The following is a 23,975-nucleotide window of genomic DNA, read 5'->3' on the forward strand; positions in this document are numbered from 1 at the left end:
AATTGTTTTGTGTAATTCCTCAATTTTTCTGGGATATTCATGGGATAAACTCCCACTCCCAATCTTCTTTGTGTGACAAACTCCTATGAAATCATGGCATTTGCCATTTAAGTGGGAGCATTTTAATGGTCATGGCTATGTCCTCTAGAATCCTAGGGTTTGTAGTTTGGTATATTGGTGTATACTTAGAATTGCCTAATGCACTCCTCACAACCACAGTATTTTAATTCAAGCAGAAAAGTCTAAGTGTCTTACCAAACTGTAAATCCCAGGATCCCATAGGCGGAAGCTGTAGCAGTTAAGTGGGTACCAAACTGTTATAATTGTGCAGTGTGTCCTGATAGCTCCTTGCTAGTCCACACAGACCAGGCTGGCATTGCAGTGGTGGTTGCTAGTCAAGAAAAAGGGCTCAGAATCAGGGACTGCTATGATTGCATCCTATGGAACTCTGGGATTTGCAGTTTAGGTAGGTATTTAGAATTCTCAGCCAAAGGGCTCTAGTGCCTCTCTAAACTACACATCCCAGGGTTCCATTGCAAGCGGCCATGGCAGTTAAAATGGAATCATAGCACTATAATTTTTTAATGTAAATGGTCCTGGAGCCATACAGTGAAAACAATTATCTTGAACATGTGCAAAATGCTTTTCTTCTCCACTCTGGCTTCTTTTTGCATTGGCGATACAAGAAGAAAGAACGTAACTTCCATTAACACCTTGAACCCTAGTCTCCTTTATTGGGAACAAAATTATCTGTTTGTTGATCAGATTGAAATTTAGCTCCCCGAGGCTTTTTATTCTTGTTCTTGACAGAATGTGAATGAATGAAATCCTAAACCCCAGTCTGGAGTAATATGTCTATTTTGCAACACCATGGTTTAAGAAGAAGAGTGACACTGATGGTGACAAGCTTTGAAATGTTACTTTTTTGGACCACAATCCACAGTTCTCAGAGTTCCCCTGCTGTCACTGGCCATGCTGACTAGAGCATTCTGGGAGTTGGAGTGCAAAGTGATAATTTTTCTGAACTACAGATCAAGTCCTTTAAGGAAAAAAATAAAGAGTGGTTATGTTTAACATACAGAACTGACAAAAGTGGCATTATGCATTGAAAAATCTGGCAAAAGGCTTTGGAATTTGACTTTGGTTTTTTGATGTTTTTCCTATTTTGCTGTAGATAGTTCTTTTTAAGGAGCATCTTTAAAAAGTTTAAATGTGTGGCAATAAGAGTAAGTAATATTGTTACACGGTTGATTTAAATTGTCATGAAATCTGACACGCTCCATAGTTGGTTTTATTTTATTTTATTTGTCTGTTTTGTTAGTAAGACCATATGCCAGAAAGTTTTCTATTTCAGCTGTACTGATTGTTTTAGTGAGGAAGAGGAGACACTCTGTGCATGCTCAGTGGCACCTTGTATTTCTTCCTTATATGTTTGTTTCACAAATTTCAGACTAAAATTAAGACAAACTTTCAGACCTGATTTTTCCTGGAAACTAATCCAAAGCATACAGTGTGTTGGGTGATCATAATAGTTCAACAATGATCCATTTTCTCATTATCCTTACCTTATAACCCTTTTTCACAGACAGCATCCGGAAGATCCTGAACCGACCTCCAATCCACCTCCTGGTGAGAGTGAAACTAGAAACCAAACCGAAGAAAAATGAAGACCGGGTGCTGGTGAGAAGACTGCTGGGGTATGGGAATGGGTGGGATGGCATACCCTCCAGATGTATGACTAAACCACATCAAAATGTTGTCAACATAGCAAAAGTAGGTTTACTGAGAAGGACAAGATTTTAAGCCTCCTCTCTTCTCATCCCTGCTAAGTTAACCCAGGGCAAACTACTTTTGATCCTTGGATTCAGTCTACAGCAACTGAAGGAAACTGAGAATGAAAGGGGGAAGTGGAATGAAAGAGGAAAAACCAGGACATTTTAAAAGCAGCTGAAGGGAATGAATGAAGAGGTAAAGTGGGAGGAGAGAAAGAAACTGAGATATTTGAAAAACAGCTGAAAAAGGGGGATGGCAGAGGATTAATTGGACATGTCCAGTGATGTATTCAGTCTTTTAGTCCAAGTCTCAAGTCAAGTCTCAAGTCCTTACAAGATACTTTCAGGTCAAGTCTTCTGTCGAGTCTTAAGTCTGGAAGCCAACTTTTAACAGATAAAAAAGAGATGGGGTGCATTTCTCAGGAGTTTATCACACGAAGGAGATAGGGAGTTTATACCATGAATATCCTGAAAAAATCACGTAATTACACGAAACAATGTCACAGGTCGTCACACAAAACCTGCCATTAAAGTGGTGAGAAAGAAGCATTAACGCACATCTTTTTACTTTTGGGACTACAGCAACAATGCATTTCCAATATCACTTTCTTTGCTCAATTACATGTGACAATCATTCGTGTAATTACTCATCATTTCTGCTTTATTTGCAGGATGCTTTAAATGCCCTTTAAACTCTCTTTAATGCCAAAATTAGCCCCAGTGTGATAAACTCCTCAGAGAGAAGAGCAAGTGTGTTAGGAAATGGGCTTGAGGTGGAGGATGACATTTGCTTGGCAGCCTGTCCCAACTGTACATCAGAGAGGCCTTTTAAAGCTTTCCAGAAACTTCAGAAGGATCCTTCCAACTCAGTCCCATTGCCTAACGTATTTACGGTTCCTTTCCAATAAATGCACCCCACACTTTGCAGGCAGGTTTTGCCTGCTGCTCTGAGTGAATGGCACCAGCAAATCAGGCACTAAAAATATACATGTCGTAAGTCAAGTTGAGTCATTGTGTCATTTCTGCCAAGCCAAGTCCAAGTCAAGTCATTGAAGTGACTTGAGTCTGATTTAAGTCTGAGTTAATTGACTTGAGTCTACATCGCTGGATATAGTGTCCTTGCCAAATCAGGACAGTTGGATGATATACAATGGTAACTCTGCTGGCACTGATGGAGAGCATGGATGTTTTACTTTGGGGGGAACTTTGTTTCTCAGAATTACCCAGTCAGTCTCCAGACAGCCAGTTTGGCTTAAGGGCTATGGGAATTGTAGTCCAGAATGGAAAATTGCCAAACTCTGCCAAAGAGCTTGCCCACTACTTCATAAACCCACATCACTCTGAAACGGAAGCCCACAAGTCCTGCAGTAACAGCTCAGACTTCTCATCAGTCTCTCTGCATCAGAGGTAGGCAAACACAGTGGGCCCAAAGACTGATGAAGTGGGTCCAAGGGTCACTCCACACGCTGCACAGGTTGAAAACAACAACAACAAATAGCACACTGTGGCCCCTTTTAGCAGGTGAATTGCTACTCTTGCAGCAGGTTTCCAAGTGAGACAATTCTTCCTGGTTTTGGCTAAGAAAGAAGGGGGGTGAGTGGGTCTGGAAGGGTCAGTGGCTGTAAAAAAAACAGCCTTAGTAGCCGTAGGTCTGCACTTTGTCCATTCCTGGTCTAACCACTACATTGCTCTGCCTGATCATGGAGTCTGCTGCTCAGATTGTTGGCTGTTAAGTGGAGGGGAATCCTGAAATGCAGGGGGACATAGCTTCCCCTGTCCTTATAACTGCATACTTGGGAGCAATATCCCTTTTCAATCACAGCGCCAGCTCTCAGATCCTCTTCTGCTAAATTAGGTCAGAGTCTGCAAATTTGCTATTGGCAGCAGAATTGTAGGTCGTGGGCAGGAGCAGGCAAGGGAAAGGTTGAGCTGGGGAGAGGGCCTAGTCTCCGATATTTAACAGATCAAAATCAAGACACACGTGGCCAAGCAACATCTGTGTGGTTAAAATGGCAAAAATCATTCAGGAGGAAGAACACACAAGTGGCTGCAGTGGCTTTCCTTGGCCTGAGTCTGCAAGGAAGGTCCTCTATCCTCTCCTTTCCTCCTTACTGTGTTAATTGAATGCAAAGTACTTTTGCACTTTAAGCTCAGTTTGCGGCAATTATAGTTTGCTGAGAAGAAAGGGGGAAAGTGGGAGGAAGAGAAAGAAACTGGGACACTTAAAAACCAGCTGAAGAATCAGGATGATAAGTGCGACTCTCCCTGCCAAATTAGGATAACTGGGGGAAAGTCATGCCAGGTGAAACAGAAGGACCCAAGAAGGATTTGGAAATGGCTGGGAATAGAATGGAAGTAAATTGAGATGGAGTTATTTGAGGAGGAGGTTGAAAGGGTAGGGTGCACCAGGTTAGGCTAGTTTGAGAAAAGGGGGATTGGGATGATTCACTTCACAGTTTCGTAACAGGAGTTGCAGGCAGGAGAGTGGTTTGATAGGAAAGTAGAATATAGTCAGAGAGATAGAAATAGCTGTGGGTGGAAGGCAAGGTTTTGGAAACTGGGACAAGCTGGAAGCAGATCAGATTTGATTCCAAGGCAGGGAATCAAAATTAGGAAAATGGACTGGGAGTGAGAAGCCATTTTGTAGGGCTTCTCTGGGTTGATTTAAACTATTGGCTATGAAAGGTGTGGCATTTCCCATGATTCCTAAAATGAAAAGTTTCTGTAGGTAGACATCCAGGGAGCTTGGAAAGGCCTTTTCCTCCTTTTTTTGTTTGGATACTGGGAACTGTAGTCCCTAAAAGTCACTTTCTCAAAGTTTTTTTTTTGTGGGTTTTTTGGGCTATGGTGCTGTGTTCTAGAAGAGTTTATTCCTGACGTCTTGCCAGCAGCTGTGGCTGGCATTCTCAGGGAATGCTGGCATGCCCCACTCTCTCCCATGCCAGCTTTCTCTGAAGATGCCAGCCACAGATGCTGGTGAAACATCAGGAATAAATTCTTCTAGAACACGGCCTCATAGCCTGAAAAACCCACAAAAAACTATGGATGCCAGCCATGAAATCCTTCGACTTCACTTTTCGAAGTTTTCTTCAAACTGCTTCCCTTCCTAATGTCAAGCATGATGGGCGATGATGTGAATTGGGCATTCAGGCTGTTGAGCCAACAGATATGGGGAGAGATGCTTTAACTATTGAATTATCATCTTTTATGTTGCCATTGACAAAGGTTTAGAAGCCCCCATTGTGGCCTTCCTAGTAAGGCTTTCCCACACCCATTGCCACACAATGACACCTTTCCTCATCTCTCTCTCTCGAGTCCTCAGCGTGATCTTGGCATGATTCTAGAGAAGAAGCAAAAGAGAGAGAGAAAGAGATAGATAGTTTGATATCAATAATTCATCGTTCTTCACAGCAGCCTCTCCAACTAGATCATTTATCATTCCTCCCATTTTCCTATGTAAAGGGAGGAGGGTGAATTGCATCCCATGGTCTAGGTCAGGGGTAGGCAACCCTTTTGAGCCGGGGGCCGGGTTGCTGTCCCTCAGACAACTGGGGGGCCGAAGCCAAAAAACAAATAATTAAATAATTTTTAAAAAATTAATTAAATAAATAAACCGGGACAAATGTAGGACAAAATTTTCAAATGGAGGGCACTTTTAAAATAAAAAATGGAGGACACGTGAAAAAATTTGCTGATTTTTAAAAAAATGTTAAGATAAATGCATGTTTCTGAGGCTTCTATAGACAATTGCCCCACCATGCCACTTGCATGAGACGCCAAAGGCCCCGGCGGCAATCGGCGGCAGGACTGGGCTGGGGCCGGTCCCAAGGCCTCGCCGGGCCGCATCCGGCCCGCGGGCCGCAGGTTGCCTACCCCTGGTCTAGGTACAAACTAACACTGTTTTGTGGCTCCTCAAGTCCTTCAAGCTCATGCATCCTTTAATAATAATAATAATAATAATGATAATGATAATAATAATAATAATAATAATAATAATAATAATAATAATAATAATAATAATAATAATAATAATAATAATAATAATAATAGAACATTTGCACCCCAAGCTAGATCCCAGGCTTTTCTTGCATCTTCTGCATTTGTCCACCACTGCTCTTATGTCTCACACAATTCATAGCCTTCTCTCCCAGTTAAAGATATAAAATTTCCACATATTTTGAAACAATGGGAGGAAAACTGAATTTTCCCTTTTCTCTTCTTTCCAGAAGGAAACCAGAAATTTTCAGGAAAATTGAAAAATGCCAATAGTAACACCATTTAAAGATTGACAACCATTTGGTTACTTTAGGAACATAAAATGCATTATATATAACTTGGTTTGACATGACATTATTGTTTTGCTATATTTGGAAAATAATTACAAATTGAATTTCCATTTATTTATTCATTTATTTATTTACAAATTGAGTTAAAAGGTCCTGAATCATAAGGAACCCCTGAACTATTAGTAACTTTTTTGGTTGCAAGTTTATGAGAAGCAGACAAAAGCTACCCAATAAAAACAGCAGTAAGCATCAAAGTTAGTACAACAGAACATTATTTTTTCTCATGCGCAGACGTTCTCCCTACTGTCTAACAGACATAAGGCACCCATTCTTATGAAAAGGAAAGCAAAACCAGGAACTATAAGCACCTGATACTGTACAAAAAGGCTTACAAAAAAATAAAATAAATCTTCCACTTACATCATGTTTAGAAACAAATTTTGGGCAGTATATACCAATTAACCAACAGTCATACTTCTTAAAGAAAATATTCTGCAATCCATTTTTTGACAGAGTTGTCAAAATCAATAACTCAGTTGCCTTGTTTATCCATCCATTTATTTAGTTTAGTCTTAAATATTTTTTTAAACATTTAATTTTTAAGCGACTTTCAGGGCAAATTGGCCTAAGATTCTCTTTCATCTGTTTCATCCTTACAACACTCCTGTGAGGTAGGTAAGGCTGTGAAAAAGTAACTGAATTGAGGTCACAAAATGTATTTCATGATGACTGGAGATAGGACTTTATCACATGGGGAAAATCGGGGGTTTAAACAGCTGATTATCCTGGGCAAAATGCAATATCGCAATTAAGATTTTCAGACACATCACTATTAAAGAGGCAATAAAGAAACAATAAACAGCAACAAACCATATTTGGGATTTATTGCCTCTTTAATAGCAACGTCGTGTGAAAATCTTAAATGTAATATCATGTTTTGCACGGGATAATCAGCTATTTAAACCCAGATTTTGCCCTATTTCTCCTGTGTGGTAAAGTCCATAGGAAACAAAGCCAATAGGATTCATCACCTTGGGTAGCTCTTTTCAAACTAAAGCCCAGAACAGATTCCCCGCTCAACTGCCATTAGCTACCCACATCCACTGTTTATAGCTCTTGACTAGGAGAAACAAACAGACCCATCTTTTTCCTTCTGTTCACTTCACCTCATTAATATATTTGATGTTTTCCCTATTTTCCAACAGGTTCTCACCACTTGGAGGATCTATCTCTTTGCGCTTAAGGTGCCAGCCAAGGTGAGTGGAAGAAAGGAGAAGTGAGGTGTTTGGAAGGGCATGGGGTTCAGTTCCTTTGCCAACCTTCGGTGGGCAGCTCACCAAGTAAGGCTGCCAGAGTGAAAGCTGGAGAGAGCTCCTGTACCTTTAATGGTTGTGTAGAGGGGAAACTTTCAGCAAGTGGTGCTTGTTACCTGCATGCATGACAAACCACACCTGCTGAAATTTTATCTTCTGCACAAACCTTAAGGGCACGGGAGCCCCCTCCAGTTTTCAGTCTAGCAACCCTCTCACTAAGAGATCTAATAACATCTGAAACACACAATACAGCAGTACCTTTATTGGGCCAAACAAAATGCACAACATGCATGATGCAAGCTTTTGAAGCTCTAATGGCTTCATCATGAAACAAAGGTGTTAAAAATAATATAGGAGAGAGGGGGGAAATGGCAATGGATGCATCCACACTGCAGAAATAATCCAGTTTGACACCACTTTAACTGCCATGGGTCAGTGCTATGGGATTCGGGGAACCGTAGTTTGTTGTGGCATCAGAGCTCTTTGACAGACAAGGCTAAATACCTTACAAAGCTACAAATCTCAGGATTCCATAGCACTGAAAAATGGCAGTTAAACTGGTGTCAAACTTGATTATTTCTGCAGTGTGGATGCAGCCAATGTTAGTCACAGGCGTACATTGTCATTGTTCTCTGTTAAGATGGTATGGAGGGATATGGAGGGACAAAGAGTCTGAAAGTCCAGGAAATAAAATAAAAGGTATTGCCTTTGAGATCCATGTTGCCTTGAACTTTGCAAGACTACCTACCTCTTTACAAGTCAGAGAACATTGAATTTCTCAAGAAGTCTCTGTTGTTGCATTTGAAAACGTTTAGGTGCTGCTTAAGTAAAACATGTTAAATGCAGTCCCTGAAAAGTTTTATTTCATTGGAGGTAGAAACCTCAAAGAGATAGGTCCCATTACCTTGAAATCTAGTTTGACTGCTTTCTCTCCTCTCCCTCTTACTACACAGGTTGAATGCTCTTTCAACGTCCTGGAGATCCGAGCATTAAATGCACTAAATCACAACCAGGTGAGAGGCTAGGTCTCTGGCAAAGGGCCCACCTACTATATCCAAAATGCTGCCCACTTGTTGTGTTTATATTCTGCCTTTCCTCCAATGAACACAAGGTGGTGGGCATGGCTTTCACGCTCCTTACTGTGTCTTCACAACAATTCTGTGAGGTTGGCCAGAAAGAGCGAGAATGTCCCAAGGTTAGCCAACAGTTGTCAGAGCTCAGTGGGGATGCTCAGAACTTGCTCACCATAATTGTGGATGAAGAATAGTTTATGCATTCAAAATAATAAGCTAATAAATAAATATTGTGTTAATGTAAGATGAATCTTTGTTACAGATCCTGGTAGAAACAGAGAAAGCAAACTACAGCTTCAAATTCCCCAACCCAGAAAGTGCCGACCAGGTCACGAGACACGTCAACACTGCCTTAGCCAAAATCTTTCCAAGCCCGGCTTCTGTGTGAGTATGCACATGGTAGCAGCATTGGGAGGACTGGATGCATGTGATGGGACTGCTGATATTTCAGATGTCTACCACAGCTATGGCCTTAACAACAGCCTTACTGTTCAAAATTACAAATCCCAGAATTCCCATAGCATTAAACTATGAGAGGTAAAGTCAAACTGGCATCGAACTGCATTAACTCTGCAGTGTAGATACAGCCTGGGAAAGACAAATTCCCTTCAGTGATAGCAGTAGACTAAGTATGTACACAATGTGCATGTCTGTGTATCTATTATGGATGGATGGATGGACAGATAGACAGACAGACAGATATGACTACACATTAAAACAATAAAATAGGCATCACTCCTGCAGCAGCTACTCAAATGAAGGCCCATCCCATCCCAACATGTCAAACTGCATTATTTTTGTAGTGCAAATACAGTCTATGTCAGTGTTTATCAGCATCTTGGATACCTCATTTTAAGAAGGATATAGACAAGTCATTGTACAAGTAATTGTACTGTTTTGTTTTTTCTTTTAATATTGTAAGCTGCTCTTGAGTCCCAGTTTTGGAAAAAGGACAGGATACAAAAATCTTATTATTATTATTATAATGATGATGATGATGATGTCAGAACAGGTTTGGAGAAGAGGAACAAGGATGATAAGAGGTATGGAGAACAAAATGTGTGAGGAAAGATTGATGGAGCTGGGATGTTCAGCTTGATGAAGAGAAGACTGAGTGGTCATTCAGACACTGGTTTTTTTTAGTGCGACAGTATGAATCATCTCAGTCACACATTCTGCATTTGTTATTCACACTATGGAACTGCATCAGTGTGCATCTCTGCAAGTTCAGTTGCTCATACGTGCAAGCATTTGAATAAAGATGGAGTCAACCATGCAAATGCATTCAGAACATGTTCAAGGCATGCAGCGTTTTATCCCTGGTTTATTCAGGTCTATTTGCATACCGACAATGTGGATCTTTTTAAAAAACTTGGGGGGAACCCAATATCGATTATCTTGGATTAAGTGGGGGTTTTGGCAGCCCTCCTCCCAAAAAAACTTAATCGGGTGCATTCGGGATGCGTGTGAACAACAGAGATTTAGCCCAGATACATCCTGGATTATTTTTGCAGTGTGAATAACCCATGAGAGATTACATGATTGCACTGTCTAAATACTTGTCACAGAGAGGAGGGGGCGAGTCTGTTCTCTGGTGCCTCAGAGCATAGGACCAGGTCTAATGGTTTGAAGTTACAGGAGAGTAGGTTTCAGTTGCATATTAGAAGGAATGTCTTGACAGTAAGAGCAGTTCAACAACCAATTCTCTAGAGAGGTGGTGGGGTCTCCTCTGGACATCTTCAAATAGATGCCTGACAGTTACTTGCTGGGGATGTTTTAGCTGGAAATCCTCCACTGAGTCATGAGTTCAACCCACCTTCCAACTCTTGAGTTCCATTCCTGATTTCTGGACATACATCTCTTAAAGGTGGAAGAGTAGGCTGAGTCATTGTCTGGTCAGTTGGCAATTTTAGCAGCAAATGAGAGCCATGAGATTGTGGAAACTGGGCAGCTTGACTGTGGGTGGTGTGGGTGACTGTTCTGATGGATGTAATTATTATAGAGACAGAAAAAGGCTGGAGTCAAAAATCACCATAGTTCTTCTTGGTAGTTCTGGTCTTAGACTGGGCTAAATTCCCAAAGCAAAATGCAATAGGGTTTTTACAATTGAGATACCAGGGCATGAGAAAGTTGCTTTTTGCACAGCAAGCTCCAGAGGTAGACCATGCAGTCTGGGAGATTCTAGGAATGGTAGAGGACACTGGGAGTTGTAATCCAACAATATTTGCAGAGTCACAAGCTTCCCATCTCTGTTACATTTAACTAGAACTCTCAGAATCCCTCAGCTCAGGGTCAGGGTGGATTCTGGAAGTTATAGTTGGTACTTAATATTATTTTTTCCAAGCTTTGAAAGAACCTGAAAGCTCCACCCTTAATGGCAATTTCTTCTTTCTGCCCCGTCTCCCATGCAGCTGTCTGATCCGCCATGGGACTGTGGAGACCCCTGAGACCCCGCGGGATATGTCCCCCAACTCCGAAAGCTCCAACTCCACCACCCACAGCATTTGCGGTGAGAAAGGAAGGGGGATTGGGAGCCATGATTAACAGAAGAGTAGAAAGAGCAGAAAGTGACGCCTTTCACATCCATCGAGGTCTCCAGTTTGTCAGACGGTTTTGTGTTGGTCATGTTCCAGATAGTCAGCCAGCGTAGTCTTCATTCATAGGAGATTGTATGAAATTTTAATTACAGCTACTGCATTATCCACTTAACCCACTGACCTGAATCCCGGAAGAGTTCTCAGAAGGATATACAAATTGCTTTCCTGGATCAAGACTGAAGGTCCACTTAACCCTATGTTCTGTCTCCAGTGCCAGCAGTCAAATGGCCTTAAAGGCTCACAAACTGAGCTTGGCAGGGATAGTTGTTTTTTGGGGGGGCGGGGGGTTGGTACACAATGGTAAACTACTCCTAGACCAGAACTTTGACCAACTCGAGTGGGGGGACAATTACTGTAGTTTTGCCTCCAGGATCTACCACCGGTCATAACAGGTCCAAGCATGCATCATTAAAAATGAAGCCACCATCAGAGGTCCATTCCAAATTTTATTTCATTTTCATTTTGGGGAGAATGCAGGGGTTGCATCACTTTGTTGTGACACAAAACCACCATATCTGGAGGCCTCTAGGAGTAGAAAAATAATTTTTTTTAGGAGAGGGGTTCTAATCTAAGCATTTCCCCTTAATGTGGTAGTTCTCTAAATGCTTTGCATATGAAAGCTTGCATTTGTGTGAGGATAGCTGTGCTGAAATGGATGCAGTCCAGGTTGTCTACCTCACCTTACCTTTGTGAGCAAGATACCTATCAGAGGCTTCCCTCTGAAGGCAGGCTCAACCATAGCAGAACTCTGTTTGCTTCTCTTCAGGTGGGTTTTCTGAAACGTATGCAGCCCTTTGCGACTACAATGGGCACTCGTGCCGTGAAGAGGTACAGTGGGTAAGTTCACAGGGTAAGAAGCATGAAAGGTGATTTGCACAAGCTGGCTTTGTGAGGTAGGGAAGCGTTGGGCCCTTTCACACTGCATAAATAGCAGTAGAGGGCCAGCTTGGTGTAGTGATTCAAGTGTTGGACCACAATTCTAGAAACCAGGGTTCAGTTCCCTACTCAGCCATGAAAACCCACTAGGGCCCTGTCTGCAGGGACCAAACAAACTGGCCTTTTCCTTTTCCTTGTCATCTCAGCAAGGAATCCAGACAATGCAGGGCCCAATCCTTGAGTCCGATGCAAACAATCCGGCTGATGTTTGACCCATTCTGCGCCAAACCTGGAGCATACCCCTCTGAAAGCAGGCTTCAAAAACTCTATTTGCTCCAGATCTTCCCAGAATATCCTGAGACCTCCGTTCCAATGCCAGGCAGCTGTTTAAAATGCATCCTGTTTAGCTGCCCAGTGCCATTGGTGCCACTGCAAGTCACTCACTCTGAAATCAGATATGCAGCTTGACCTCAGGAACGAGCAACTCATCAGGTGACAGAATGATGTGGCCATAAGAATAGCTGTCTGGCATCACAACAGAGGACCCCAGATAATGGGGGAGGTTTGGGAGGTTTCAGGGCTAGGATACTCCAAGCTGCCTTTGGAATATCCTGGCCCATGCAGACATTACCATGAATGAATCACACACTCTCAGCCCCAGAACATCCCATGACTTAGGGTTGGGATATGTGTTGAAGGCATGCAACAAAAACAAATAGTACTATGATTCCACTTTACCAGCATGGCAGTAGCCTATGGGATTCTGGGTTTGTAGTCTGGTAGGGCACTACAGCTCCCTGGCTTCAAATTCTAAGTATACCTCCATAAAATGTGAAGCCCGGGGCTCCATAGGATGTTTGCTATGGCAGTTAAAATATAGTGTGTAAGGGTCCCTGTTCTTTGAAACCCATCGTCATCATGGCCATTTGAGGAGGATTCTGGGGATTCATAATTTTTTTTTAAAAAATCACTTTTCCAAGCTTTAGTTTTCTGGCGAACATTTTCTTGTCCCGTCCGTCGGAGTGACCTTGTTGTACTAGTCGTTACCTGTCAGTCCAGTCTACCTCACAGGGTTGTAGTGCAGCGGGGAAAGATTAGGGAGAAGACTGTAAATGTTGTCCTAAGTCTCTGGGAGTGGAATGTATTACATTTGAAACTACAACAAACCAATCAATTCAAGCTTTCTTTTGTGCTTTCTCTTACTTCAGGATGTTGACACAATTTACCATTCAGAAGACAACCGGGAATTTAACCTGCTGGATTTCTGTCACTTGGAAAGCCGGTGAGAAGACGCTACCTGAACTTAGTTCAGTTCTACCCCATAAATCAAAAGACTTCTAGTTAAATAATCAATCAACCTTCAGACTGCCATAAGCTCACTAGATACTTAGGGTGCATCTATATTGTAGAAATAATGCAATTTGACACCACTTTAACTTCCATAGCTCCACACTACAGAATCCTGTGGTCTGTAGTTTTGCCACTGAGAAAAGGCTAAAGACCTTGTAAAACTACAAATTCCAGGATTTCATAGAATGGAGCTACACCACTTAAGATGATGGTGCCAAACTGCATTATTTCTATACTGTAGATGCACCCTTGTAAGCATGCTTTTCTCCATCAGCCCTTGTTTGGAATTTGAGCCTAATAATTCTAACTGTGGCAAGGCTGATGCCAATACATGTGAGAAATTTTAAGGTCCAAGAATTTGCAAAGTATTATTATTCTCTGGGTCCATTTGTAGCCCTTTGTGGACAAAAATAAAATAAAACCCCATACTTCCATATTTCTTTATAGGAGCTCTACCCCAGCACCTCCCAGATGTATTGTACTGCTGCTCCCATTGGCCCTACTAACTGGAGTGATAGGAGTTGAAGTCTAACACACAGGGGGAGGGTGCAGGTTGGGAAAGGCCTTATCCTCTGCCCCATGTTTCTCTTCCCTGCCCCTTCCTAATTTCATATTTGCCCCATCTTCTTTCCAGCTACCTCCTCTTTCTAAGGCCTAATCTGCACTGCAGAAATAATGCAGTTGGACACAGTTTTAACTGTCATGGCTCAATGCTATGGAATCCTGGGATTTGTAGATTGTTGTGGCACCAGAGCTCTCAGATAGGGAAGTCTGAATAGCTCGCAGAACTACAGATGCCAGAATCCCATAGCATTGAGCCATGGCAGTTAAAGTGGTATCAGACTGCATTATTTCTGCAGTGCAGATTAGATCTTGGACCCCAGGGCATGTGGTTAAAGAAGGGGAGAACATTGCGGAAACAGACTGTTGTAGTCAGAAAATCCTCTGGTTTCTAATCCTCCTTCCTTCTTTTTTTTTTCCTCCTCCTCTTTAGGGACCTAGCACTGATTGTGGCTGCTTTGGCCTATAACCAATGGTTCACCAAACTTTACTGCAAGGACTTGCGGCTGGTAGGTCTCCCCCATTTGTGCATGCAGTCTGAGACCTTGGCTAGATGTCCCCTTTGTCTAGCCAAGGGACCCAATCTAGCCTCTACCCCAGAAAAGCTCATGTTAATATAGATATACCTCAGATGATTGATTGATTTGATGTATTACAGCACAAAGCCAGCATAGAAAAGGGAATAAATAAATTGAATTTACAAAAATTAATAAAAATTATAAAAAGAGGAAATACATATATTATAGGACAACTGGGCTAAAGTAAAATACACAACAACTGGGGGAAAACAGCTTCACACGCACCAGGCTTGCATCCTTCCGAGGAGGTTGCTAAAATGAGTACCCAGACTGTTGGGGGCAAATTAGCTTACTTGCTAATTAGCTTACTTGCTGTTCACCGCTATGATCTTTGGAATAGCGGTATATAAATAAAACATATTATTATTATTATATTAATAAACTTTAACTTGTACTGTAATTTATACCATACTGATAGCCTATAATCTGTTAAATCACTTCCATTCAAAGCAGGTGTATTCCTGGGCATTACTTTGACAGAAAATTTGGTACAACAGGCAGAAATAACATGGAAAGAACAGGTATAGATTCTCACAGCCAGGGTGACCAGATGTCCTCCTTTTCCAGGACAGTGATGCCATTCATGGTGATGTCATTAGTCATTAATTACAGTTGCACAAAGTATGTTGTTTTCTGGGAAGAACTGGAGTAAAAGGTAATTTTAAAAAAAAATCAGTGTTAAGGGTGGTACAGTTGGCTTTCCATATCCATAGATTTTTTTTTTATCCACAGATTCTAGCATCCATGGCTTGAAAATAAGTTTAAAATATATAAATTCCAAAAAGCAGGCCTTGATTTTGCTATTTTATAGAAAGGACAGCATTTTACAGTACCATTGTATTCAATGGAATTTGAGCATCCATGGAGTCTGGTGTCCATGGAGGATCCTGGAACCAAACATAGGCACGGGACAGACCATCCAAAAAGGATGGTCTCCCGGTGCCTTGCTTTGCTCCGTGGGGAAGTCGCAGCCTCCAGACCGCGGGACTTCCCCGCAGAGAAAAAAGAACCCACAAAAAGCGGGTTCTTCTTGCAGCGTGATTATGATGCTGCAGTGCGCCTGTGGCGCACTCACAGCATCATAATGGCGCCACGACATGTGGACGCTAAGCGTCCATCACGTCAAAATGGTGGCGCCCATCTGTACAGGGTGCCGCCATTTTGACGCTCTCATCACGTGTGAGGGGTGAAGGGCGTCTGGAAGCGCCGTCCCTCGCACATGATGAGGGTGCATTATAGCGCCCATCTGTTTGGAGCCTAAGATACTAAGAGTCCATTGTATAACGTGGGTTTGGTGCTGAACTAGCCATAAATCTTCAGGACAGTTTGCACTAGAGCCGGGGAATGGGACCTGCAACATCTGGACTGGTTACCATGAGGACAGTGGGAGGATATGTTATTTGGCTCTTGGGCACACAGCTACAGAGAGGTGGAGGAGGCCTCCCTAAGTGTTGCAGCACCTGGTCACAGCCCTGGTTGAAGCTCCTTTCTGTCCCTGATCACCTGGGTCTTTTCCTCACACCTCTCTCTGCCTGTGTTTCTTCTCTCCTTAGGGGTCTGAAGTAGCGGAGCAGGTTCTGCACACGGTGAGCAAGTCTCATCACCTGGAGGAGCTGATGCTGGACAATGCAGGGTTAAAAACGTGAGGCTTGCCGAGACTTTGAAATTCCCATTTTCCTTTGCATTCTCTCTCAGGCGCACTTGCCTCAGATTTCCCTCCAAGCTGTGCCACGAATCTCAAGAGAAGCCCACGCAAACATGTTTGTGTTTTGTACCCCCTTTTTAAGTTTTAAATTCTCCAGATAGCCACTTAAGTCATCTTCTGAGACCTTTCAAACAATCCTAAAGATTTGTGGGAAGAAGAAAGAGGGTCTTTTGATGATGGTGTCCACATTGTGCAACAATAAACTCAGAAAAATGACTTCTCATTAGTCTCACCATAATCCACTGTTAAAGGCCCACCAAAATGGGCAGTGTTTAAAGTTATAGCCTTCAGGTTAGATTAGTTAGTTTATTGCTCCTGTGTATTTTCACACTGCTCCCTTTATCAGCTCTTTTATGGTATTTTACTTCACACTTTTTGGGTATTGTGACTGTGTTCACAATAAACTGTATTTATTTATTAAAATGGTTATTCAGCAGGTGTATGACGGAGAAACCAAAACAAGCTTGTGACAAAGATATAACTGCAATGTGCTTTAGGAGTATTATTTAAATATTCTGAATATGAAATGCCTGTCTGCCTTGCTCTAAGGGAGTAGTTCAGTGAAATAAATTCAAGAAGAATGCTTTCTATCAGAGTATTTATTTATTTATTTACAAATATTTGTTTTGGAAGAATAATGCAGAATAATATAATCTAATGTACAATGTGAAAATACAATATTTACATTGTCCACAAAATAAATAGTAGGTTGGAGTATACAGAGGACCCTTCCTTCACTGGTATATTTTCTACAGTGTCTAATTCTAAAAATTGTTGGAGTGTATTAAATTTCAGAGGGAAGGGTATTGCACATAATGGAATCTGTAACCTGACACACAGTGGTTAATCCCATTTGTAGGTTGTCTGACATATAATCCCAACTAGGGTTTTATTTGAGAAAACGAATTACGAAATTGGCTTGTTGCAACTAAGATCTCTTTGGATAACAAGTCAAACTTTTCAGAGGCATTATCTCATAGGGCTGCAAATCCCAGGATTTCACAGGAGTTAAAGTATTATCAAACACCTTGTAATTATGTAGTGTATATATACTCTTAGCTTTCCTGGAAAATGGGTTCTCAAAGCAGACTTTCTTTCTACTGACACTGTCTTGTTTTTCTCTGTCTCTTTTTTCCTTTCTCCTTTTGTGCAGAGAGTTTGCCCTGAAACTGGCCTGTGTTTTGTCTGAGAACCTGAACACGGCTCTCCATGCCCTCACGCTCTCCCACAATCCACTGGAGGACAAAGGTGAGGTCTGGCATCTTGGCCCAGATAACCCTACATCAGGTGTGATGGCGGTTGTGGGAAAGGAATGCTTAGATGCTTGCTCTTGAATCAATTTTCCCTCTCTGCCCCCTGCACAGGTCTCATTGCCTTGAGCCAGCAGCTTTTGTGTTTTCCTAAAGGCCTCAGCAAACTCTGCCTTTCCAAGACCAGCATCACTCCTAAAGGTATATCTAGTTCTCTCTCTCCAGGACTCTCCACATTGGTCTAATAAACGGTTCCCATTCTCTAATAAAGTTCTCATTATTTAATTCCTTGGGTTTTGCTGCTCCTTGTCACCTACATAACCCTTTGTTCCATTCTTTTGGGAGCTGTCCATATTTATTTCTTGCTTCTGCAAACTGGGCTTGCTGACCCTCTTAGCTTCCAAGGTCAGATTGCATCTGGAAATCAATGCTTAAATCCAATTGCTCATCCCAGCTAGAGTAAACCCATTGAATGAATTGAACTTACCTAAATGTTGATTTTACAAAGTTCCCATTGATTCCGTTAGTCTTCTTTAGATTGGATTTAGACCAAAATGTTTTAAAGGATCACTGAAAGGACTTTTGGTGAAAGGTTTATCTTCCTTTTCCCCAGGACTTGCTGTTCTGTGCCAGACATTCGGTGCCAACCCAGCGTTCACCAGCTCCCTCCGCCATCTTGACTTAAGCAAGAATCCAGGTCTGCTGGGAACGGATGAAGCAAATGTGAGTGAACCCGCTGCCCTGCAAAGAGCTGCCATTACGAAGTTGTGGCTTTCTTAGCTTGCAAAAGTCTTGTGACAGCAGTTCACCCCATTGTTTAAAATAGCCCAAGAGACCCTGCTAGCCAGGAAAGAAAAGAGGGCAACCATGGACAAGAACATTCAATGTTAGAATTTGGATTCGTGTGTAGCCTTTCTTGCTACACAGGGAGATGAGCAGAAGCTTTACCCAGGCATTTTTAATTTCATTTTATTAAATGACCAGGGTTCAGATCCCCACTCAGTCATGAAACCCACTGAGTGACTTTGGGCAAGTCACACTCTCTCAGCCTCAGGGGAAGGCAAATAACAGATTGTCTCTAAACAAATCTTGTCAAGAAAACCTCATGATAGGATCATGATAGAAATCCACCTTGCGGTCAAGCTGAAAACGACTTGAAGGTGCACAACAACAAGAAGCAGTGCTACATTACTAGTGAATAGGGTTGTTAGGTCAGGACTATTCCAGGCCTTAGGATTTTGGGGCCAGAACCAGAGACCTGGAGAGGACCTTGTGGGATATCAACAATGGCTTACAAAATAAACCATTAAATTAAAAAAATACATAGGAAATTCTAACTAATGAAGGGGGAAAATGCTCACTTTATAAGGCTGTGTTCTTATCCTGGGATTCCTAACCCTTCCCCTGAGGACCAGAGAAAAGGATCTAGGGGACTGAGGACTGGGAATCCTACAAGTCAGGAGTTGAAATGCTTCACTGTTCCTTCTGTAACAATATAAAAGTGAGATGCCAACCACTAGTAACTAACCTTAAATAGTTTTACTCAAAGATTATTAATTGTACAGTACACCCTGACATCTTGTATAATTATTATTTTATAATAACAGCATTTTATTGGCAGGGACCTAAATTAAGTGCAAGTAGCCACAAATGTTTGTGGGATCTATTTTTGCCTCACAGATGTGGTGGGACACATTTTTTCACCTTTAAGGTTTTTTGTGGGGTATTTTTGCCCTTTTTTTTTACTTTTTGGGGAGGATTGGGGGGTTCTTTTAAGGTAAAGCACTGTTCTTGGCAGCCTATTGGAATGACGGTTTACCATTTTGGGGGTATTTCTCCCATTGGTTTGTTAAAGCAAAGACTTAGGAGTGAGGGTCTAAACAGGCAAGCTGGGTGCCCATGAAAAGCCCTTTAGGGCCACATTATTCCTCCCTTGGCCTAAATTCAACCCCTAGCCCTGATCAGAGCAATCCTATTTATTCAGTGTGGTTTACATGAGTCTTGATTTATCATATAGCATTTAATTCAATGTCTGTGCTTGGGGTGAGAGGTAGCAGTCATCAGACAAACTTTTGTCTTTCTCCTCCTCTCACTATTACAATCTGTGGGGTTTTTTAACTTCAGAGGAGAACTTGTTTACAATTTCAAAGCATGCAGATCATTAACAGTATGTTACTTAATGGCTGTAAGATCGAAGGCCTTCTGGAAAGAAGATTTTGTACCAGAATGACCTTCTCTCTCCTGGCTGGGTGCCATCACCATTTTTTCTATGGCCTGCTCTATCTGTTCATCCCTTCCTTTCTCCTTTCTCTCCTGCAGGGTTTCTATTCATTCCTGGCCCAGCCAAATGCACTGGTTCACCTGGACTTATCTTCCACCGACTGTGCAGTGGATGCAGTAAGGTTTTCAGAGGGCCAGACTCTTGGGATGGGTGGGATGGGATGGGCTTTGAAAGCAGAAGATTACATTCTGGGGGACCAGTGCAGGAAAGCTGTACCAGGTTTGGCAACTGGGAGAAACATTCACTTTTGGGCCTGGGCCTGTCTGTCTTTCTGTCTTGTCCCTATAGCTGTTCGGGGCACTGCTGCATGGCTGTTGCCCACGGCTTAGCTACCTCAACCTCGCACGAAACACCTTCTCCCATCGGTAAGGAACTGGATTCTTTGGTATCTCATCCTCTCTTTCCCAGAGGCCCTGCATCTGGGCCCACTTTTCAACACTCAGGACAAGGAGGAGGCGGGAGATGTTTATAGTCAGCCCTCCACATTTGCAGCTTTGACTTTTGTATATTTGATTATTTATGAATTTGAGTACAATCAGCCTTTGGTATCCACAGACTTGTCATCCTTGGATTTGGGCACCCTCGGATGGCAACCCCCCGTTTTCCATAGTGGTAGTGCATGCATGCGGTTGCACTGCCATTAGGGACAATAAGGTCCCATTGTGCAGCTGCATGCATGCACCACCAGTAGGGACAATGGGGCTGTCTCTAATGGCTGCGTGGCCACATGCATGCGTCGCCATTGAAGTCCCATTGTCCCTAATGGTGACGTGGCCGCATGCACATGCCACCATTGGGGCCAACAGAACTTGAACATCTGCATATTTTAGTATCTACAAGGGAGTCTGGAATGGATCTCTCATGGATACCGAGGGCAGACTGTAATATGTTCTCTCTAGGAATTTCTAGGTTCTCCAGCATGAGGTTGAAAATAGAGTTACGAAGGAAGATCTAGAGATTCTTAGAGCAAACACTACTATAGGCATTTATAGGTCCTCTAACATGAATCTGTGGTCAACCTCTAGTGAATATTGACCACAGAATTGCACTGGAGGACCTAGAGATTGCTAGAAAGGTGTTCACTCAAGTTAAAAAAAAAAACCAGTGGGTTTTTTATTTGTGGTTTTTCCACTTTCACCAGAATCCTGTGCCCTAACCTCAGTGAATGTGGAGGGCACACTGTATTTGTTTTGCTACTGTGCTTTCTTTTTCTGCAGGAAAGGAAAGGGGCTACAACCTTCCCTCAAGCAGTTTTTCTGCAGCGCCTATTCCCTCAGCTATGTAAACCTGTCAGGCATCAAAATGCCCGTGGAAGCGTTAAGGTGAGCATGTGTGCTATGTTTCATCACCTTCCTGAAGGGGCCCTGAAAAGTCTGTCCATGTGTCTACCAACCCTTGGTTGTTGACAAAAACTACCCTTTCTCAGTACCCTTGAAAAATTACTTTTCTGCAACATTTTCAGGGGAACGCAACTGGTCTAAAATTGGTTCAATATGTAAGAGTTTATCAGACAAGGGAAATTGGAAGTATAATCCAGTGGCAGTCCGAACGCAGTCATGGGGTTTCACGTTATTGCATGATAGACTGCCACACCCAAATTCGGGCAATGGCATGCTATGTTTGGGCAATGGGAAGCCAGTTCGAATGCAATACGCATTCACATAATTGCACTAAACTAGCGACTTTAAGTGAATGCGTTCTGACCCCACTTTCTTTTCATTCGAATTTAAGATAAATTCCTCCCGTTTGATAAACTCCGTAGTTTTGTGTTTGTGGACTCTATTGCCCTCTGTTGGTCAGCACCAACAAGTTGTGGTATTGGTATGTAATCCAAAATACAATATATGTCCTGGTTTTGTGTGTAGGAATCTCCCTTATTCCAAATTCTTGGTGTTTTGGATTTTGGAATAGGGGGTAGATTTTGGCATGCCTATATTTGCATAAACATACATAATGCGATGAGAGAGCTCAATGGCAGGCTTACTGCTGAACATAAAGAAAACAAAAGTAATGACCAAGGAGGATCTACATAAATTCAACCTAGATGATGTGGAAATCGAAATAATAAAAGATCTTCCATGCCTTGAATCAAGTATTGATCAGATCAGAGACTGCAGTCCAGAAATCAGAAGACTAGAAATAGAAAGAACATGACACGATCCTAAAATGTAAAGACATACAACTGAGCATTAAAGTTTGAATCATCCAAGCCATCATATTCCCCATCACCGTGTATGGATGCGACAGCTGGACAGTGAAGAGAGCAGACAGGAAGAAAATCAATTCATTTGAGATGTGCTGCTGGGGAATAGCACTGAGCATACTGTGGGTGGCCAAAAAGACAAACAAATGGGTACTTGAGCAGACCAAGCCTGAACTCTACCTGGAAACAAGATGACTACATTGAGGATGTTGCACTTCAGCCACATCATGAAAAGGTACAGTTCATTAGAAAAGACTATGATGTTGAGGAAGGTAGAGGGAAGTAGAAAGAGAGGAAGACCACATGCCAGATGGATAGACTCAATCAGAGCGGTCACAGGTGTGGATTGCAGGAACTAAGCAAAGCAGTGGAGAATAGAGGGTCTTGGAGATGTCTAATCCACAGGGTCGCCATGAGTCGGTGTCGACTTGAGAGCAGTTAACAACAAGTATTTGCATATACAGGCATCCCTCCCAATTTGCGGGGTATCTGTTCTGGACCCCCTCCCACGAATCTGGAAAAGCACAAATATTCAAGTTGCCATTGGTTATAATGGCCGCACATGCCTCAGGCACACACACCATTTTATCCCTCTCCGCTTGCCGTCTACCGAGATCAGGGACTCCAAGTCTGTGAATTGGGAGGGATGAGTGTACATATATTATGATATATCTTGGAGATGAGCCCCTGAGTCTAAATACAAAATTCATGTATGTTTTATACACACATCCTGGAAGTAATTGTATACATAATATTTTATATAATTTTGTGCATGAAACAAAGTTTTTGTACACTGAACCATCAGAAAGCAAAGGCTTCACTATCTCAGTCACCTGTGAAAAAAGTTTTGGCTTTTGGAATATTTTGGAATTCCAGATAAGCTAAACTCAACCTGCATATATCTATTAGGACTGTGTGTATAATGGGAACTATTTCAGAATAGGAACAAGTGGCTTTGCTGTAGCTGTAACACTTTGAGAAGATTAAATGTTGGAATAATTTATTGGGAAAACTTATTTACCCAATGTCTTTTGATTTGGTATTATTTATTTTTAATGTTTAGAAGTTTCACTGTAACATACCTTTCTGAGAGGCTTATAGGAGAACATCAGATGAGTTTAAATCAACACTATTTTGTCATGTTCTTCTCTCAGGTCTCTTTTCCAAGGTCTGTCAGCGAACACTCATCTCAGTGAACTCCATTTGGATCTGAGTGGATGTGAGGTAATGGGATGTTGGAATGGGCAGTTCTTTTGTGTAAATGGCTTTTTCTGTCTGTCAAGCCATCCATCCATCCACACAGTGATCTAGTGATATCTTCTGAAATGTAAGACACTCATTATGGCATTCCCATATCTTTACACACGCATACACACACACATCACAAGGAGAGTACAAAAATTAAAACAGCTCTATTGATCTATCTTGGATTATCCAGGGGGACATAGATCTTACCATTAATTGTTTGTGAGATTCTGGATTTTGTACTGTCAGCTAAAGACATAATTGCAATTGATTTTCCACACTTTGACAGATAGAATGGTGTGTTTGTGTGCCATTATGTTCTGTTTAAAACTTGTTAGTGTAACATAGCCAAAAGCACAAGAGAGTAAAAATGCACCAAAGCATGCCATTTTAGCAGTGTTTTAAAACTGATCTCAAGGACTATACTGTATAGATAATATTTTAATACTTGTGGGGATGAGGTGGGCAAAAGGTTATTTTGGAGCAGATTTTTAAAAGAATTTTGTTAAAAAGAATGCTGCCAAGGTGGGGCTGATTATAAAATTAATCATGTAGATGTACCAAAGTGAGGAGGCTTGACAATGGGAGTCAGATACCCTAAACTTCACTATACATGTCAAAATATCCCCCCTGAAACTCACCTTCTTTCATATTTAGGTTTAGGAGCTGAGCTACTTTTCCTGTTGATTTCCTTCAGAGCTTTGTGGAATTGGCTTAATATACTAAAAGGCAACCTGCCATCGTTTCATGTATTTCTTCTACTCCTATTTATCTATTCCTGCTCTGAGTCAGCCATTTGAATAAGGAATGAGAAAACATTCTCTGGTGACCAGCTTTCTCTCCAGGGAACCCTCTAAGGGAGCCACACACTGCCAACAATGCCCC

The 23,975-nt window shown here is 42.0% G+C and overlaps 1 protein-coding gene across 2 annotated transcripts in view; it reads left to right on the forward strand.

Moving 5' to 3' along the window:
- CARMIL3 (capping protein regulator and myosin 1 linker 3) overlaps positions 1-23,975 on the forward strand; it is a 66,719-nt gene that overhangs the window by 21,888 nt on the left and 20,856 nt on the right. For both annotated transcript variants that reach the window (XM_042476877.1, XM_042476878.1), the window contains exons 2-17: positions 1,586-1,680; positions 7,264-7,314; positions 8,325-8,384; positions 8,707-8,828; positions 10,856-10,953; positions 11,808-11,878; positions 13,126-13,199; positions 14,262-14,337; positions 15,960-16,048; positions 17,265-17,359; positions 17,476-17,562; positions 17,975-18,084; positions 19,681-19,758; positions 19,931-20,007; positions 20,860-20,964; positions 23,000-23,069. In XM_042476877.1, the coding sequence (XP_042332811.1) occupies positions 1,586-1,680; positions 7,264-7,314; positions 8,325-8,384; positions 8,707-8,828; positions 10,856-10,953; positions 11,808-11,878; positions 13,126-13,199; positions 14,262-14,337; positions 15,960-16,048; positions 17,265-17,359; positions 17,476-17,562; positions 17,975-18,084; positions 19,681-19,758; positions 19,931-20,007; positions 20,860-20,964; positions 23,000-23,069 (1,358 nt within the window). The remainder of the gene's footprint in view (positions 1-1,585; positions 1,681-7,263; positions 7,315-8,324; positions 8,385-8,706; positions 8,829-10,855; positions 10,954-11,807; positions 11,879-13,125; positions 13,200-14,261; positions 14,338-15,959; positions 16,049-17,264; positions 17,360-17,475; positions 17,563-17,974; positions 18,085-19,680; positions 19,759-19,930; positions 20,008-20,859; positions 20,965-22,999; positions 23,070-23,975) is intronic.

Source organism: Sceloporus undulatus, chromosome 6 (assembly GCF_019175285.1).
Source record: "Sceloporus undulatus isolate JIND9_A2432 ecotype Alabama chromosome 6, SceUnd_v1.1, whole genome shotgun sequence".
NCBI classification, from domain to species: domain Eukaryota; kingdom Metazoa; phylum Chordata; class Lepidosauria; order Squamata; family Phrynosomatidae; genus Sceloporus; species Sceloporus undulatus.